At 46.1% G+C, this 16,523-nt stretch overlaps 3 protein-coding genes across 3 annotated transcripts; 2 read left to right on the top strand and 1 right to left on the bottom strand.

Annotated features, from left to right (window-relative positions):
- The first annotated feature begins 396 nt into the window (after positions 1 to 396).
- On the top strand, positions 397 to 6,324 carry LOC109734809 (NADH dehydrogenase [ubiquinone] iron-sulfur protein 1, mitochondrial). Its single transcript, XM_020293991.4, has 5 exons — positions 397 to 924; positions 1,198 to 1,444; positions 1,830 to 2,124; positions 4,174 to 4,548; positions 5,072 to 6,324. The coding sequence occupies exons 1-5, from the start codon at positions 516 to 518 to the stop codon at positions 5,969 to 5,971; spliced, it is 2,226 nt and encodes a 741-aa protein (XP_020149580.1). The 5' UTR covers positions 397 to 515; the 3' UTR covers positions 5,972 to 6,324.
- A 162-nt stretch (positions 6,325 to 6,486) lies between these two features.
- Positions 6,487 to 7,309, top strand: LOC109734811 (uncharacterized). The gene is made up of 2 exons (XM_020293993.4): positions 6,487 to 6,922; positions 7,024 to 7,309. The coding sequence occupies exons 1-2, from the start codon at positions 6,596 to 6,598 to the stop codon at positions 7,195 to 7,197; spliced, it is 501 nt and encodes a 166-aa protein (XP_020149582.1). The 5' UTR covers positions 6,487 to 6,595; the 3' UTR covers positions 7,198 to 7,309.
- A 30-nt stretch (positions 7,310 to 7,339) lies between these two features.
- LOC109734810 (phragmoplastin DRP1C) lies at positions 7,340 to 13,680 on the bottom strand. Its single transcript, XM_020293992.3, has 16 exons — positions 13,381 to 13,680; positions 13,210 to 13,273; positions 13,023 to 13,127; positions 11,659 to 11,760; positions 11,422 to 11,472; positions 11,259 to 11,320; positions 10,828 to 10,918; positions 10,621 to 10,685; positions 10,348 to 10,542; positions 10,139 to 10,258; positions 9,917 to 9,987; positions 9,518 to 9,743; positions 9,056 to 9,106; positions 8,708 to 8,936; positions 7,950 to 8,089; positions 7,340 to 7,696 (listed from the first exon to the last, which is right to left on the bottom strand). The coding sequence occupies exons 1-16, from the start codon at positions 13,513 to 13,515 to the stop codon at positions 7,571 to 7,573; spliced, it is 1,833 nt and encodes a 610-aa protein (XP_020149581.1). The 5' UTR covers positions 13,516 to 13,680; the 3' UTR covers positions 7,340 to 7,570.
- Positions 13,681 to 16,523: the final 2,843 nt, after the last annotated feature.

The raw sequence follows: 16,523 nt of genomic DNA, 5'->3' as shown, positions 1-16,523 counted from the left end.
GTTGCTTCAGGACAACCAAGGCACAAACATCCAACTAGTTCTTGTTGTTTTGAACATTGCTCTCGTTGAACCAAATTCGAAAGACCAAAACTCTCCTGGGCGTGTGGAAAGCACAGGTGAGTGACAAACCCACTCTCACGAAATCCATCGCCTATTCATGTGGACCACATACACCCGTGGACTACACCCACAGCACAACGGTACCCCCGTCCAGCCCCTCACCGTCTACCCGCGTACACCGCGTCCATCCAGGAACCCCCCACACACCACACTGCACAAACTGCGACGCCCACGCGCCCTTTCCACCCCCGCACATACTTCCTCTCACTGCCCGTGGGCCCCGCTCCCCCGACCCCACCCGTCATAGAGACGTTCGGTGCGCGCAGCCTCCATTCCCTCGAGACACCTCGCCCCCATCTCCACCACCCACACCAGCCAAGGGGCACACGGTCTCCCCCCCCCCGCCTCCGCGCGATCCAATCGCCTCGCCGTCGCCGCCGCCCGCCGCCGCCGCCATGTCCTTCCTCGCGCGGGCGCTCCGCCACTCGAAGCCGTACCTGCCGTCGCGCGGCCCCGCGTCCTGCCGCTGGATCTCGTCGACGCCCGCCGCGGGCTCGCCCGAGGCCGGCGCGGCCGTGGCGCCCGCCGACCCGGAGCTGCCCCCGCCGCGGGAGCCCGTCGGGGGCGCGCGCGTCGAGCTGCCGCCCAACCCGGAGGACGCGCTCGAGGTGTTCGTCGACGGGCACGCCGTGCGGATCCCCAAGGGCTTCTCCGTGCTCCAGGCCTGCGAGGTCGCCGGCGTCGACATCCCGCGCTTCTGCTACCACAGCCGCCTCTCCATCGCCGGCAACTGCCGCATGTGCCTCGTCGAGGTCGAGAAGTCGCCCAAGCCCGTCGCCTCCTGCGCCATGCCCGCCCTCCCAGGTCAGCCCGTTGCCGCCGCCGCCGCGCCCCATTTTGATTCTTCTTCTCAGCGTGTTATGTGCATCGGCCGCTCAGATCCGTTCAGCTCATAGAAAACCAGCACCTTAGGGTTCTCACGTACATTTCGTTTAATCGGTAATGGTTGTAGAGACTAGAAATACGGACTTAGTTAATTGTTGTTGGGGTACTGAATGATCAGTCAAGCGTGTGTGATTTCTAGTAGTACGGTTTGCGGGAGTTCCTGACCTTGGAGTGTCTTATTTGTTGGATTAGGGATGAAGATTAAGACGAACACACCAATCGCGAAGAAGGCAAGGGAGGGAGTCATGGAGTTCTTGTTGATGAACCATCCGCTGGATTGCCCAATCTGCGATCAGGGTGGGGAGTGTGACCTGCAGGATCAGTCCATGGCCTTTGGGGCTGACCGCGGTCGTTTCACCGATATGAAGAGGTCGGTTGTGGATAAGAATTTGGGCCCATTGGTGAAGACGGTGATGACCCGTTGCATCCAGTGCACAAGGTGATGTTTTTGCCTTTTTGGTGCTTCTTGGTCAATGTTTATGAGTATTCACTTTATGTAAAGTCATGCATATCCGGTTTCTATATGTTTCCACTAATGTAGGCGATTCATATTTCTAGCGTTGTTAGGTTGAGAGCTTTAAGGTTAACAACTGGTAGAGGAGAACGTTCCTCCTAATATATTCATGTGCTTCGAATAATTTACTGGTTCTTAGTTCGTGTTGTCATTGTGCAGTCACATTTATGTTGTCATGTATTGTTTTATTGACATTATTATTGCAGTAACGCATCATCCTTTGTGCAAAATAGTTTAGCTACCTGTGCAAGCTCTAGTTTACCTTTACCTTTTGCTAGTATGTAATTTTCAAATTTCTCTCATCTTACAGGTGTGTCAGGTTTGCATCTGAGGTTGCTGGTGTTCAGGACCTGGGTATGTTAGGCCGTGGCAGTGGTGAAGAAATCGGAACATATGTGGGGAAACTTATGACAAGTGAACTATCTGGAAACGTTATTGATATCTGCCCCGTTGGCGCTCTTACATCCAAGCCATTTGCGTTTAAAGCTAGAAACTGGGAGATGAAGGGCACTGAGACTATTGATGTTACTGATGCAGTAGGGTCCAACATACGCGTTGACAGCAGAGGTCCTGAAGTTATGCGCATTGTTCCTCGTCTCAATGAGGTATGCTTATTCTCTGCTTCTTCGTAGTTTTGCCTGTTTTGTATGGTCATACTGCCTGATACTTCATGGTAATATTACTATATTAAGTTATTAACCATGTCGTAAACCCCCAGAAGCCATAACATATGCTAAGTCTGTCGTAAAAGGTTGCCTAGCGTATGAAGAAGGCTTGTAGGCACTAGGCACCACCCTCCTACCTTAAGCGTGACTGTCTTGCCCATGTAATCAGTAACTAGGTGCTAGGCGATACCTCCTGCCCTTCTAGTGCTTATGCTTCTGGGAACATTATAAATGTTACAATATGGTCATTACGGAAATTTCTGTCATGCTTTCTCAGAATGGCATCCATAACTCTTGTCGAAAGATTGTTCAATGTTGTTAAACGAACATCCAAATTACTGTGTGTGCTTAAATTATTAGGTTAACTGCTCCATATGCATTAAACTGTTACTTAACAGTTAAACCGTTGTATTATTATCAACTAAAAAGCACGGACACGGGGACGGAAAGACGGGGATATGGGATACGGCGTTTTTCAAAAACAGCCATTCGGGATACGGCGAGCATGTATAAAATAAAATAAAAATATGCCATGTAATATACATTTAAGACAGAAAATTAATGAGAAAGAGATCAGAACAGAGAATAGTGCCCCATTTGGTGTCTCTTTTATCAAGTTCCTCATTCTCCCATGTCATGTCGTCATTGCAAGCTCCATCCATCTTGCAAAACACATCAAACACAAACAGTAAAGAAGATTAGAAGACAAGACATAATTGGAAGACTATACAAGCATGGGCTGCAGCAGCACAAGCATGAGCAGCAGCAGCAGCAGCATAAGCGGCAACACAAGCAAGCAACATCCAGCAGCACAAGCAAATCTGAAGAATAAAAGAGGAAGAGATTGAGGAAAGAGGAGAGGGGAGAGGCTGCTGGGGGTAGCGCCAGCGGTCGCCGGTCGAATCCAGGCGTCGCCCTGGGTTGGGCCGAGGCTGTTTTGGGCCAGGCCGTGTCCCGGCGTATCCATGTGTTTTTTTCTTCTTTTTTAAATCAAAATTCGGGTGATACAAAGTTCGTGAATCCTGGCGTATCCCCGTATCCCGCCGCATCATTATGGCAGTTTGGCACTTCCAGCCGTGTCCATGCTTTTTAGATTACCAATGCTGCCTCTCCCATACAGTGACATGTTACCTTGGTATATTTTGTAATATTAGTAGCTTGACAGTGCTCTCAGGATTTGTTCTTCTTGCAGAGTCATATTGTAACTGAATGCATTTGTCATAGCGTGTCTTATTTGCTTCCACTGTTTTTGAGTCGAACGACTAGTCGTGACTGAAAGTCGACTCAACATGTCAACTCAAATCATTGGCTGAGTCGAGCGACTTGATCGACTAGTCTCGACTAGTCTAGGTTTTTGAGTCGAACGATCCAAACCTATCCTGCGACCCTCTCCCTTGCCCCTTGGCCGCCGCCGCCGCCCCACAATCCTGCCGGCTGGCGCCGCCGCAAGCTGGGTTGCTGCTCCTCCCCTCCCCCCTGGTTGCTGGCTTGCTGCTGCTCCTCCCCTGTACCTATTGCTTAACTCATGTCGACTAGTCGACCATGAGTCACGACTAGTCAAGAGTCGCTACCCCAGAACGACTCGTCGACTCGAAAACATTGTTTGCTTCACATTAATGATCTTCCTGATTCTGGACCTAAAAGAGATGGAAGTAAATGTTGGTGTACTGTGAGAATATAATACAACATACTCCCTCGGTTCCTAAATATAAGTCTTTTTAGAGATTCCACTACGAACTACATACGGATGTATATAGACATATTTTAGAGTTTAGATTCACTCATTTTGCTCCGTATGTAGTCCATAGTGGAATCTCTAAACAGACTTATATTTAGGAACGGAGGGAGTAATATAAAGTGCTCTTTCATACTTTTGCTATGTAATTTGCTTAAGGAATGGCTAGTTGACTGAGCCTTCCATCCTTAGCCTGCTAATTTATTTGCTATGAAAATGAATACCCGATTGAGCATTTTTTTTTATCATTGCAGGATATCAACGAAGAATGGATATCTGACAAAACACGGTTTTGTTATGATGGTTTGAAGAGGCAAAGACTGAACGACCCTATGATTCGTGGTCCTGATGGCAGGTTCAAGGCAGTGACATGGCGTGATGCTATTGCGGTTGTTGCTGAGGTTTTGAATCAAGTCAAGCCAGAAGAAATTACCGGAGTCGCTGGCAAACTTTCTGATGCAGAATCCATGATGGCGCTGAAAGATTTTGTTAATAAAATGGGTTCGGATAAGGTGCTCTGTGAGGGGAATGGTCCGAATCCACCAGCAGATATTCGATCAGACTACCTAATGAATACTAGCATTGCTGGTCTTGAGAAAGCTGATGTCTTCCTTTTGGTTGGCACACAGGTAAAACTCTGGTTTTCTTGCTCATGATCATTTCTCAGTTGCTTTCCTTATCTAACAATATGCTTAGCTTGTTGTTCTAGTAGTGTATATTCCTGTGTTCTTGGATGTGCAACTGCTTGAAAGCATCTTTTAAAGCCATTGCGGCAATATCTTGCTAGAGTTTATAAAAATGACCCCTTAATAGAAATATTCCATGACACATCACAACATAACATGTTGAGCACAAAGTAGCCTCTAATTATATACCATTGCTAGTGTTGTTTTTCTTTTCGCAATAGCTAGTAGTATACTTGTAATAATGCAGCTGATGTTTCTAAAGAATTGCGGTTACTTTCTTCAAACGTATCGTAGCAGTGAACCATCATTAAATAGACGAATTTATTTGCGAGTCTGTTTGATATCCAACTTGTGAGACCAAGGGAATTAAGATGTGCTGTTTGTCCTTCATATATTCTGTCACCCCTTCTTTTCGGTCATCCAACTATTCTGAGTAACATTTTTTTTTTTTGCCTCCATAAAACAGCCAAGGGTGGAAGCTGCTATGGTGAACGCAAGGATTCAGAAGACTGTTAGAGCAACACAAGCAAAGGTGGGCTACATTGGTCCTCCAGCAGACTTCAACTATGACACTTGGCATCTTGGCACAGGGCCAGATACCCTTGTCGAGATCGCTGAGGGCCGACATCCTTTCTGTTCAATACTGAAGTCTGCAAAGAACCCAGTAATCATCGCTGGAGCTGGGTTATTTGAACGAGAAGACCAAGGTGCTGTGTTCTCAGCAATTGAAACCGTAGCCAAGAAGTTCAATGTGACAAGACCGGACTGGAACGGCCTTAATGTCCTATTGCTCCATGCTGCACAGGCCGCAGCTCTTGATCTGGGCCTCGTTGCTAATCCCACCGAGAGTGTCAAGTCTGCAAAGTTCCTTTACCTGATGGGAGCCGACGATGTAAACCTGGACAACCTTCCAGCGGATGCATTTGTGGTTTACCAGGGGCACCATGGTGACAAGGCCGTGTACAGGGCCAATGTTATTCTGCCATCTTCAGCATTTAGCGAGAAAGAAGGCACCTATGAGAACACCGAGGGATGCACCCAGTGGACCATCCCAGCTGTGCCTACAGTTGGTGATGCCAGGGATGACTGGAAGATCGTCCGTGCTCTTTCCGAGGTTGCCGGGGCTCCACTGCCTTACGACAGCGTCGCAGCTGTGAGGAGCCGGATCAGCATGGTGGCCCCAAATCTTGTGCGCGTCGACGAGAGGGAGCCATCGGTGATCTCTGCCGAGGTGAAGCCTCCAGTAAAGCAGCAAGTGAGCCCGGCGCCATTCAAAGCTGCCGTGGAGAACTTCTACATGACCGACGCGATCACACGGGCTTCCAAGATCATGGCTCAGTGCAGCGCAACCTTGTTGAAGAAGTGAGACCCTGCTCTATGTACGTCCCCTTGAAGAAGTTAAATCATCGGCATACGAGATTTTAGTTGCTTTTCCATTTCACTCACCAGTTGTTGCTTGGTTGGTTGGGAGCATAAAATTTGGACTGCCTCTACCCTAGCTAGATCCGAGGAGCAGCGAAACTTGAAAGCAGTGCATTTTTCTGTAACGTGTGAGAAGCGGAGCATACTTAATAAGCTTGTTTTGTCCTTTCGAATTAGACGGCAGCCGCAAGCAAATAATTTTGTTGTATTTTGGGTTTTCGCCTGCTCGTTTCCCGGTTCCAGGATGCAGGCAAATGTAGCTGTATGTGCAAATTAAGGTATACCCCCATTTTATCATTCACTGGTGTGTTGAATGGCACATAGCTTTGGACCTTCCTCTCGTTGTTCTTTCTTTGAATGGTTTATCCGGATGCTCTGTCAATGCTGCATGCTTGTGCTGGCAAAGATGAGCGTGAGACCATTGCACATTGGCAAATAATTTCTTGTCAGGGAGATCCTTGCTGTGCTGCTACCCTTGCGAGTACCACCAAGCAAAACAAGGCTCGTACCGCGCCTTATCCTCCCAACACAACCTACGCTCATCGCGCCGCGCTCCAGCACCGTGAGCATGGCGTTGCACTGCGCTGCCGCCGTCAGCGTCTCGCCGTCCACCGGCCAGTGCCTCCTGCATCGTCAACACCACCGCCGGTGTGCTGTGCCAAGGCCACGGTTCCGGCCGCAGCCACGCGGCCTGACAACCACCGGTGGCCCTGCCCGGTGGGCGTGCGGCGCCAGGAGGCGGGTGAGGTACGAGGAAGAGGATGAGGACGAGGAGGAGTACGGGCACAACGAGGAGATGGCGCGGCTGGAGGCCTACAGCGAGGGAGCGCGCGACGTGGCCCTCCTGGTCACGGCCGCCGTCGACGGCGAGCTCGAGTCCGTGCTCGTCTTCAAGGTACTCCGATACCGATCCACCAGCGCACACGGATGCACGTTGCTTCTTCTACATGTAGCCCATTTGGTTACGGATGGATGCCTTGTTGTGCGTGGTGGCAGGGCTTCTCGTCGAGCCTGAGCGGGAGGACGGCGCCGGACCCGGCCATGAGCGTGCTCCCGGAGAGGGCCGTCATACAGCGCGTCGACGTGGTCAAGGGGCCGTTCGACCCCAGCAACATCGAATACCTCGAGAAGGATCTGCCATGGGAAGAATTCAAGAGCCGCCTCCAATAGCAAAACATGTAATAGAATTGTACTGTAGACAGGTTGTGAATCTTCTGCTGTTTGTGACCAATCAGTTCAATTGGAGATCAAGGCATGAAAAAGATGATGAATACGCATGGAACTTTGGAGGATCGTGAGAAAGCATCATCAATTGAACAAAGAATACATCATCTGCATTAACATAATCGATACGAATCATACAGGAGGCCAAAGGATGGTTGGCCAAAAGAAGCAACGGTGTCTGTCCATGTCCCGGTGGTAGCCACAAAACAACACTCGGCAAGAAAGCCCGTGTACAAAGCATATGCAAAACGAATGGAGCATCTCTACTACACACGTTCTATCTGTTCCAGCCGCGAACGCTCTATCGGATCAGATCAGATCATTTCCATGCAACCGAGTCGATCTCGTTCCTAGCGGACTTGTACAGCTCCAGCTTCTTCACGAGGGAATCCCTCTTCTCCATCAACGCGGGATCCTCGTCCAGCATCGCGCTCAGCTGTTTCTTCTGTGTTGCGGAAGCAAAAACAAATGGAGAGCAAGGAGAGATGCTTTAGTACAATGCCCAGGAGGTTGCTATAATACTACTTATGCAAATGCAAATCAACGCAAGGTTAAAAAATACGCAAAATTGAAGTCTGGTGAAAATTTTCAATTTGCCCACTGACTGGTGCATGGGTAAACTGAAGTGGAAGATCAAATGCATCTCTGTATTTATGTGCGAAAATAGTAGATTCAGCAAGTGGTTAGCAAAAACATACCTCTTTGCTTCCTACATGCGCATAGAAACGGTTGAGCAAGTTTCTTTTTGCCTCCTTCACTTGACAATGCACAACGGCTTTCGGAATTGTGTTCCTCAATGTATCGCAAACCATGTTGATGTAAGATGATACATTTGATCCTGAAACAATGGGACGGCGTCATTAATACTGGTATATTGTAAACTGTTGTCGACTCTGTTAAGGTCGACTCTGTTAAGACGTATACGTAGTGATTGACTCTGTTAACATGGATAGTTTATCTACACTACAATCAAAGATGCATAGGCGAGTTTGTCCTTCATCACGTGCAATTATTCCAAGCCCTGGGGTTTTACGGCACGAAATACATGATCCTAAACAAAGGTTGATTACTGCTTCCTCCATTTTGCTGTCTCATTCAAAAATATTTGACAATTGAGAGAATCAAAAATATTTGTCCATTGAGAGAATCAATAGTAGTTAATGCAATACTTTCTACATTCAACTGTACGATGATGCTTTGAAGAAGTTAACATGCAATCCGCAAGCTGTTTGGAAGGCAGAAATTTCACATGAAACAGGACCATGAAAAATTAAAACAATGCAAACAGGGCCTAAAGCTGGATGCACCACCAGCTACTGGTAATGGGTTGTCTGGATATAAAATTGATTCACATGAACTTGTTTGATCTGTCATTTGAGGACTTCATTGCCTTGTGTTCATCCTAAAACAGTTGCCCTAACCAATAGTACCTTGAAAGGATTGAATAGTAACTTACCAATTCTTCTAAGATGGTTGTCCTGATATCTGTCGTTGGCCGGAGTGTTGTTGTTAGCTCCTTTGTCTGGCTCAGTAGGAAGTTTCCTGAAGAATTCTACTGTTAGGTAACTGGCCTCCATGTCAACTAGACGAATAACTGTCTTTCGTCCATCCTCACGGAATCTTTCTAGGCTTTCATTTGCTGCTGCAGCTATATCTGATTGAAGCGTTGGGAAACGCTTTAATTCCTGGCACAGTCAAGGTAGCCATGATATATAAGAAATGAGAAACAGTCCAAGGCAGGAGTGACATCTGGCAATCACTCATCCATAACCAAAGTTCACCAAAAATAAAAAATTACAATCACCTCTGTTGCTGCAATCGATCTCCGGACTAGCTCCTTCAATACCAAATGGACCTGCAAATTATGAGATCATCAGCAAGTGCATGTAGCTAACAAAATTATGCTCCCGAACAAGCATTGCTATCACATATCCTCCTTATGTAAAAAATGAGAAATGTGAAAATTCCACTCTCGCTCTAGTCTCACTGCTTCCCCATTTGAGCATGCAACAAACTTACTAAACCATTCCCATGTTCAGTACTTTGACAAGATAATGGTTCCCTTTTATACTACTTAGGAAGTTTCTCATAGTCCAGCAATATCCTGAGTTAACATTATAATGAATAAATACCATAAGCTAGAACCTAGATTCTAACATGAGAAGATTAGTTAAGTTGGCATGTTCATATATCAGTTACTGAAACATGAACCAGTTGCTTAAACATTAAGGAGCCTCAAAAGGAGTCATGGATAAAAAAGTTATACCGCATCAACTGAAGCTTCAGCTGGGCCCCTAAAGTAGCTGAGTGAACTATCTATAAGCCTTCTGTAACCTTGCTCAGGAGCAATCAAATGGGGCTGGTAACCATCAGCCTCAGAAATGACTTTTCGAACATTTTGCAATGAAAGATGTTTATCGAAAGGAAGCTTTTTCAGTGCTGCAGGTAACTGGTGGTCAAAGACACCATAAATGCGATCTCCACCTGGTCGACTGGTAACAATGAATAATGAGGGTAAATTATCAGAAGCATTCTTCCAAACAAAAAAGGAAAGCATGCTTGCAGTATCTTCACTATATATCTAGGATTGCCACTTTATCAACATATAAGGCATCATTATGAAAGGAAAAGTCACATTTACAAAATGGCTAGTTGAACATCTTACCCGCCATCTAAGTGCTCTTTAAAAACACGGTCAAATGCGCGACACATGTCCAATATCGTATACAATTGTGCCTGTCGATTATGTTAAATGTATGAGAGAAATGTTATATAAAAGTTGTTCAGGAATATAGAATATGCTTGCCATTAACATCACTGTAAATGAACATTCCAAGCTGTGGTGCAAATTACTTTTCAGCTTTTATGTTAGTATGGTAATTCTTACCCCAGCGTCACCTCCAATTGGCCTACCAAGTCGATCCAACTCAGCTTCAATTTCATCAACTGTCTTGTTGATCATTGATATAATACTTGGAATTTTGGCTTTGATCACAGCCTCTAAATGCTGGATAAATAAATGGAAATACATCAGCAAACAGTTTATGCAAAATTGAAATTTTTGGCAAAGTTAACAGAGAGAGCAAATGACCTAACCTGTGACAGAAGCTTAGCAAGATACTCGGCACCCATTTTATGTGCCAAGTGACCATAATCAGGACTACTTTGAAAGTACTCTTGTTCTTTGCGACGTGCTGCGAGCATGTCAACATTTTTGTTGATATCAGCCTGCGAACGGTTGACAATGCCCACCCAGGGGTGCTGCAAGCGATATGACCTCCCTTCGAGTACCTAGGGTCAATTAAGAAAGGAAAGTTTAAGTGATATGCTCATCGAGGACGAGTTCATAGCAATTGCAAGACCACATACATCAATAGCATTGGTACCCTTGTCCATCAAATCAAGTTTTGTTACAACTCCAAAGGTCCTTTCACCTGAAAATGGAAAGGGATGTCAAAAGAAAGAAAAGAAACTTGCCAGATTACCATGGCGTGATAACGACAAAAGGTATATTTATAATTCTTGTTTTATGCAAAGTAGATTTGAAATGCTGCAGGAACAAAACTCAAACTGCACCTGTAGGATCCACTTCCTTAGCAAGCTTGATAGCATCTGATGTTGCTATATCTTGGTTTGCTGGAGAGATAGCCAATATAATAGAGTTTGGCTGAAGTTTCCAGACAAAGAAAAGAGGTCAAGAAAGTTATAGATTTTAACCAACAAAATGGTCAATCGTCTTTGCCTCATGTAATGATGTAAATAAAAACAGGACTCACGATACAAATATAGCAAGAGACCAACAATGAACACAAACTTAAGACTGGTTCTTAATTTATTATACCAATTCCAGAAGGGAGAAAAATATGCCGAGACAGCACCATTATAATACCATGTTTATTTGAGCTACATTTACTTCATGAATATTCCGTGCTATGCTATGCCAGTTCTAAGCATTACTCATGTTTTAGCCTAATCAGTATAGCAAACCACAGCTGTGATTATTTTACCTTGTCAACATAAGTCCGGACCATGTTTTCAATATCTTGCACAATAGACTCTGGCTGCCCCTCTGTAGTAGATAGTTGCAGTTAGGACAGTTATATAATAATGCAATAAAGAATTTTATGCTAACCAAAGAAGCAGCAGCTAAGTCAATAAGGGAAACATTACCTACAGCAACCTTTGTCAGGCCAGGAAGATCAATAAGTGTCAAGTTAACAACTGCACAAAAAAGGTTCCCAATTAAGCTAGTTCAGAAGGTAAAAATAAAATAACAAAAACTAAGATATCTAATCAGCACATAGAAATCTTTAGGAGTACGTGCATGGACACATTTTGCCAAAAAAAGGCTATAAATTTGAGAAGTAGATACACATCAACAAATCTAAACAAATACCCAAGTCTTACCATGTGGAGAATATATACTCAAATGGATAGGAACATTTGATATTGCTTTCGATTTTCCAGTCATGCGGTCAGTTTCATCAGCAATCTCTTTCCTAACAGCAGCTGCATTAAAGTTTTAACAAAAAAATAACTTAACATCACCACAATACAAACAAAAGGGCAGATCAGTAATCACATATGCTTTGATGTCATACACCAATAATAAAAACAATTAAACATCGAGATTATCATGCTAAATAACAGTGAACATCCCAGAACTTAACAAGTACAACTGCCAGGAACAATGAACTGGTTCACACACTTTCACAAACTAATGCAGTTAATTCTTCCACAAATGAAATTGCCCCATTTTCTAGATTGAAGTTATTGTTCATGGTACTTAAAGAAAAGATAAATCAATGTAATTCATTTGATTGAGTGCTACAAATAACTAAGTTTGCTGCATGAGGAAAACTAAAATACTACATGCTCACCATGTACCATTGGGAGTACCTGTTGTCATAATGCATGGGTCTTCAAAGTATTTAATATTTATACACTGCGCATAATTCTTAGATGTGTTATAGTACTATACATTTTCTTTCATTGTTGAGTACTCTAGTACAGCTTCAAATGAAACTCGTACCACCAAATATATGCTTGGTCGTTGGCAAATATTACACTAGTGAGAACATGTAATGCTAATGGAATTAGTTCCTATGAAATCAAATATATGTTCGCAATTACTACACTAGTGAGAAGCATGTAATGCTAAAGGCAAATATTACTTCTGAGTTGTAGGCCACAATGTCATTTACTCCTTAGTTCCGACCGTACAAAGATATTTGATCATGCGGTATGCTTCTATGATATTTTCCCCATTTATAGATACTTGAATATTTTGATATGAAAATTGTGAACACACATTTGATAGTAGGGCGGTGTTTATGCTAAGTGTATACTTATTTGCAAAAGATAGATCACATAAAAGATGTAGTTCAGTGCACCAAGTAAAATAAGTTGATGCAGAATGCTTTCTTATATGTATCTCTCTTGGGTCGGTTACAATTTCAACAGGTGGATATTTTGATGCAAAAGTGGCAAAAACAGTAGGGCAGTGTTTATGCTAACTGTATTATACTTATTTGTAGATGTATTGAAATAAGTAGTTAGGGAATGCAGGGTGCTTTCTTATATGTTCCTCTCTCTGGTCGGTTATAATTGCAAATGAGAGCAGCTTTTAACAGCACTAACTAACAATTTGAACTGAAGAAACTAATTGCAATTGAGAGCAGCTTTTGACAACACTAACTAACAATTTGAACTGAATAAACTATACAAGCTGCTGGGCTGCAAGCAGGCACAACGGAGCATAGGCCGCTTACCAAAGTCGGAGAAGCGCTTCCGCGGGGCGTGGAGGAACTCGGCGTACTCCTGGCCGCCCTCCGTCTTGTGCAGCTGCAGCACCAGAGGCCTCCTCGTCACGATCCCTGGTCAAGCCAGCAATAACGCAATTTAGTGGCTCAGGACCGACTATTTGAAAGAAAACATGGCGATCCAGCGCGGGATTACCAGATCCACGGGGCAGGAAGTCCCTCCCGACAATGCTCTCGAGCACCGACGACTTCCCGGAGCTCTGGAGACACGAGAAAACGCAGGGAATGAGTGGGCGGCCCGGCGGGCAGATCTGGGCGCGGGGCCGGCGGATCTGGGGGGCGAGCGGGGGCGGGGGCGGTGGCGTACCTGGCCTCCGACGACGGCGACGGAGGGGAGCGCCTCCCAGAGCGAGCCCCCGGCGCCGCCGCCGTGGTCGCCGAGCACGGTGCACGCCTGCTGGATCCGGTTCACCAGCCCGATCAGGCTCCCCATCGTCGCCATCTCGGGCGAGCCCGCGCGAGCGCCTCCCTCCCTTGGCTCCTTCCAAGGCTTCCGCGGTCGCCGGCGGCGAGCCGGAGCAAGTGGTGGCGGTGGGGGTTGGGATCTGTCTGCCGGAGTGGGGAGAGGAGGAGGAACCGAGAAAATGGGTTAAGCTAAAAGGATTTTAAAAGCGGAGGTTATATGTGGGTTCGGGAGCGGGGCGCGAGCTGGGTGAACCGGGCCTGCTGCGCCGTCGTGGGCTCCCGGGAGGTGGGATGGGAGGCTGCGGGTGGGGTCGGGAGGTATGTGGCGGTTGAACGTGGTGGATGGTGGGTCTGGGGTGGACCGGGAGCAGGGAGCCGGAGCCGTTGGATCTCGGCTTTGTGCTGCTGCTTCCAGCTGCGGGCGACCGACGGCTGGGGTGTGGGGCCCACCTTTCTGGTGCGTGACGCGTGAGCAGCACTTACCTCCATTGGCGCACCTCGCGTTTGAAATCAACGGTGGGCACACGAACAGGGCAGTGTTAAACAGTACGGCTATCACTTCTGCCAGTAAGAACACGTTTGGTTGCTCGCACTGTTTTTTTTTTCCTTTGCATACTTTTTTTTTAGAAACAAGGGCGAGGCCCGGCGTTGAATCAATGACGCTCTTACAGACCAGATGGCCACACAACACACGCAGACACAACAACATTAACACGGACACACACAAAACAGCAAAAGGATACACGAAACTATAGAGCCAACCAGTAGGCCATCGCAAAGCCCACACTCGGAAGCTTGACCGGACGATGCCTTCGGTCGACGCCGCGATCTTGTCAAAGAGGAGACAAAGCCAGGGAGGTGAATTGTCGTCGGAGGAAACCCATCTGTCATCAAAGAGGAGACGCCGCGATCTTGTCAAAGAGGAGACGCCGCGATCTTGTCAAAGAGGAGACAAGGCCACATCGGCGTCACGCCATCCGTCTCCGCTACCAAAGAAGGCAACACCTACCCTCTCTCCCTAGCTCATAGGGCGCCGCACCATCGGCATGGCGGAGTTGCCCCGGGGCATGCATGGACATTGAACAACCAGAGGCCCAAGGTAGGACGACAGGCACCAGCACCTCACCTCGCGAAACACCTCGTCCATTGCGACGCTCGCATTCGAAGCACACCACGACACACGACCCAAGCAGCCGGACGAAAGCACAGTCGAAGACGCGGAGAGAAGAAAATGCACGACGCCATGGGGCACACCTGCCACTGAGCAGCGCCAATGAAGAACACACCGACCGCAAACAGCGGCTGACCACCTGCACGAGATCATTGCCCACCCTCCCATTGTCCAAAGGCGACGCCTTCAAGAAGGTGGACGACGTCGGAGCGCCGCCGCCGCCCAAATCCGAAGGATTTTGATTTCACCAGGGACACACATGGGAGGGAACATCAATCCCACCCACCCACTCCTAAGGTGGTGATCTCGACCAGCGAAGCGACTTCCTCATCTTCTGACCCTAGTCTGCGGCAATGGGATTTCTCGGACTCATGTCAGGGCGAAATCCCGGCTCAGCTCGCCGATGCTGCCAGTGGCGGCACCCGCAGGTGTCGTTTCCCTTCTTGGAGGCGCCACCATGGCCGTTATTTGTGCCCTTCTTCGAGCATCGGCGAAAACCCTTGGTCTGATTCTTCGTATCGAGTGGCGTCACAACGTCGCTCCCCTTCTTGAAGGCGCCATCTTGCTTGCACGAGGCGTCCCAGGTGTTGGATCTGGAGACGATCGACGTCTTGCCGGTTCGGCTTGCCCCTACCTAGGCTTGGTGGTTTAGCTGTGGGCTTTTTCCTTTGTCCGGGATGAGCATCCCGTGTCTCTCTGCTATAGGTCCCATGTTCACGTCTTCTCATGGATGCATTCGTGCCATGTGTTGTACCGTCTTATGTACTCATTCTACTTTCATTCTATCAATGTAATGATACACAAGCTTTGTGTATTCGCGAAAAAAAAGATAAGCAACTAAGCAAGTGAAAAACTTGTGTGTATGTTCTATACAAATAATGTGATCTAATTAATTATTCTGTAAACTATCTCTCAATATAATATAACTAATATAATATTATAATTAAAAAATTAAAAAATTCTTCACAAAATTGTACCCTGCTCTGCTCTGCTTTCGTGTTGTGAGTTGAGAAAGAGAACATATCATCTCGAAAAGTGACATGTGAGCATGGGCACATAGTAACATCTGAACAATATAATTTTGTCTTTTTTTTAATAACACATAATACAACGCATTGTTGAACGAAATTTCACAGGTAACTAGACCAAATGCATGCGTATTCGTGTAAAAAAACATTTTTTTCAAACCTTTTAAGCACCTTTTTGGAGCAGTTCAATATAAAGTGCCCCATGCACTGAAAAACTGGTGCATATCAACTCTGCTTTAGAGCATATACAGCCGGATACATCAAATTTGACATCTCAAATGTCTGCGAACGCGCCCGCAATGACCGATCACACCTTAATTTTCCTTTGCACAATCGGATACTTCAACTAGAAAAGCTCAAATTCATACAAACACGTGCAACGTAAACTATCTCTACGATGCAACAAAAAAGTCTGACTACTATATCAACACATGCCATTGGACAACCAAAAATTGGCATGTTCTACCGTCCGGAGTTACTTGTCGCAGAAACGGATGTATGTAAACAATTTTTTTGAAAACACCCCATATATTAATTTGGTAAAACAATATTCTTACAATCATTCATTACAAACGTAGCCACACAGGGCGGAACACTATTACATAAAGCACCATCGGACCTACTATCCAAACTAAATTTAGCAATCTCGTGCGCCATCCTATTAGCCAGCCTATCAATCTTTGCGATCTTTAAATCCTTAATAAGTCTTGATACGCTCGACGCCTCTTTTTTGAGATCCCCAAGAGGAGACCTGTCAATGGAATCTTTGACCAGAAAAGATGCAACAAAAGCACAATCAGTTTTCAGAATAATTGGTTTATGAAAGGTAATACCGATGTATAACCC

Source organism: Aegilops tauschii, chromosome 4 (assembly GCF_002575655.3).
Source record: "Aegilops tauschii subsp. strangulata cultivar AL8/78 chromosome 4, Aet v6.0, whole genome shotgun sequence".
NCBI classification, from domain to species: domain Eukaryota; kingdom Viridiplantae; phylum Streptophyta; class Magnoliopsida; order Poales; family Poaceae; genus Aegilops; species Aegilops tauschii.
The sequence above is the reverse complement of the archived record's forward strand: the minus strand, read 5'-3'. Positions and strand labels throughout refer to the sequence as shown.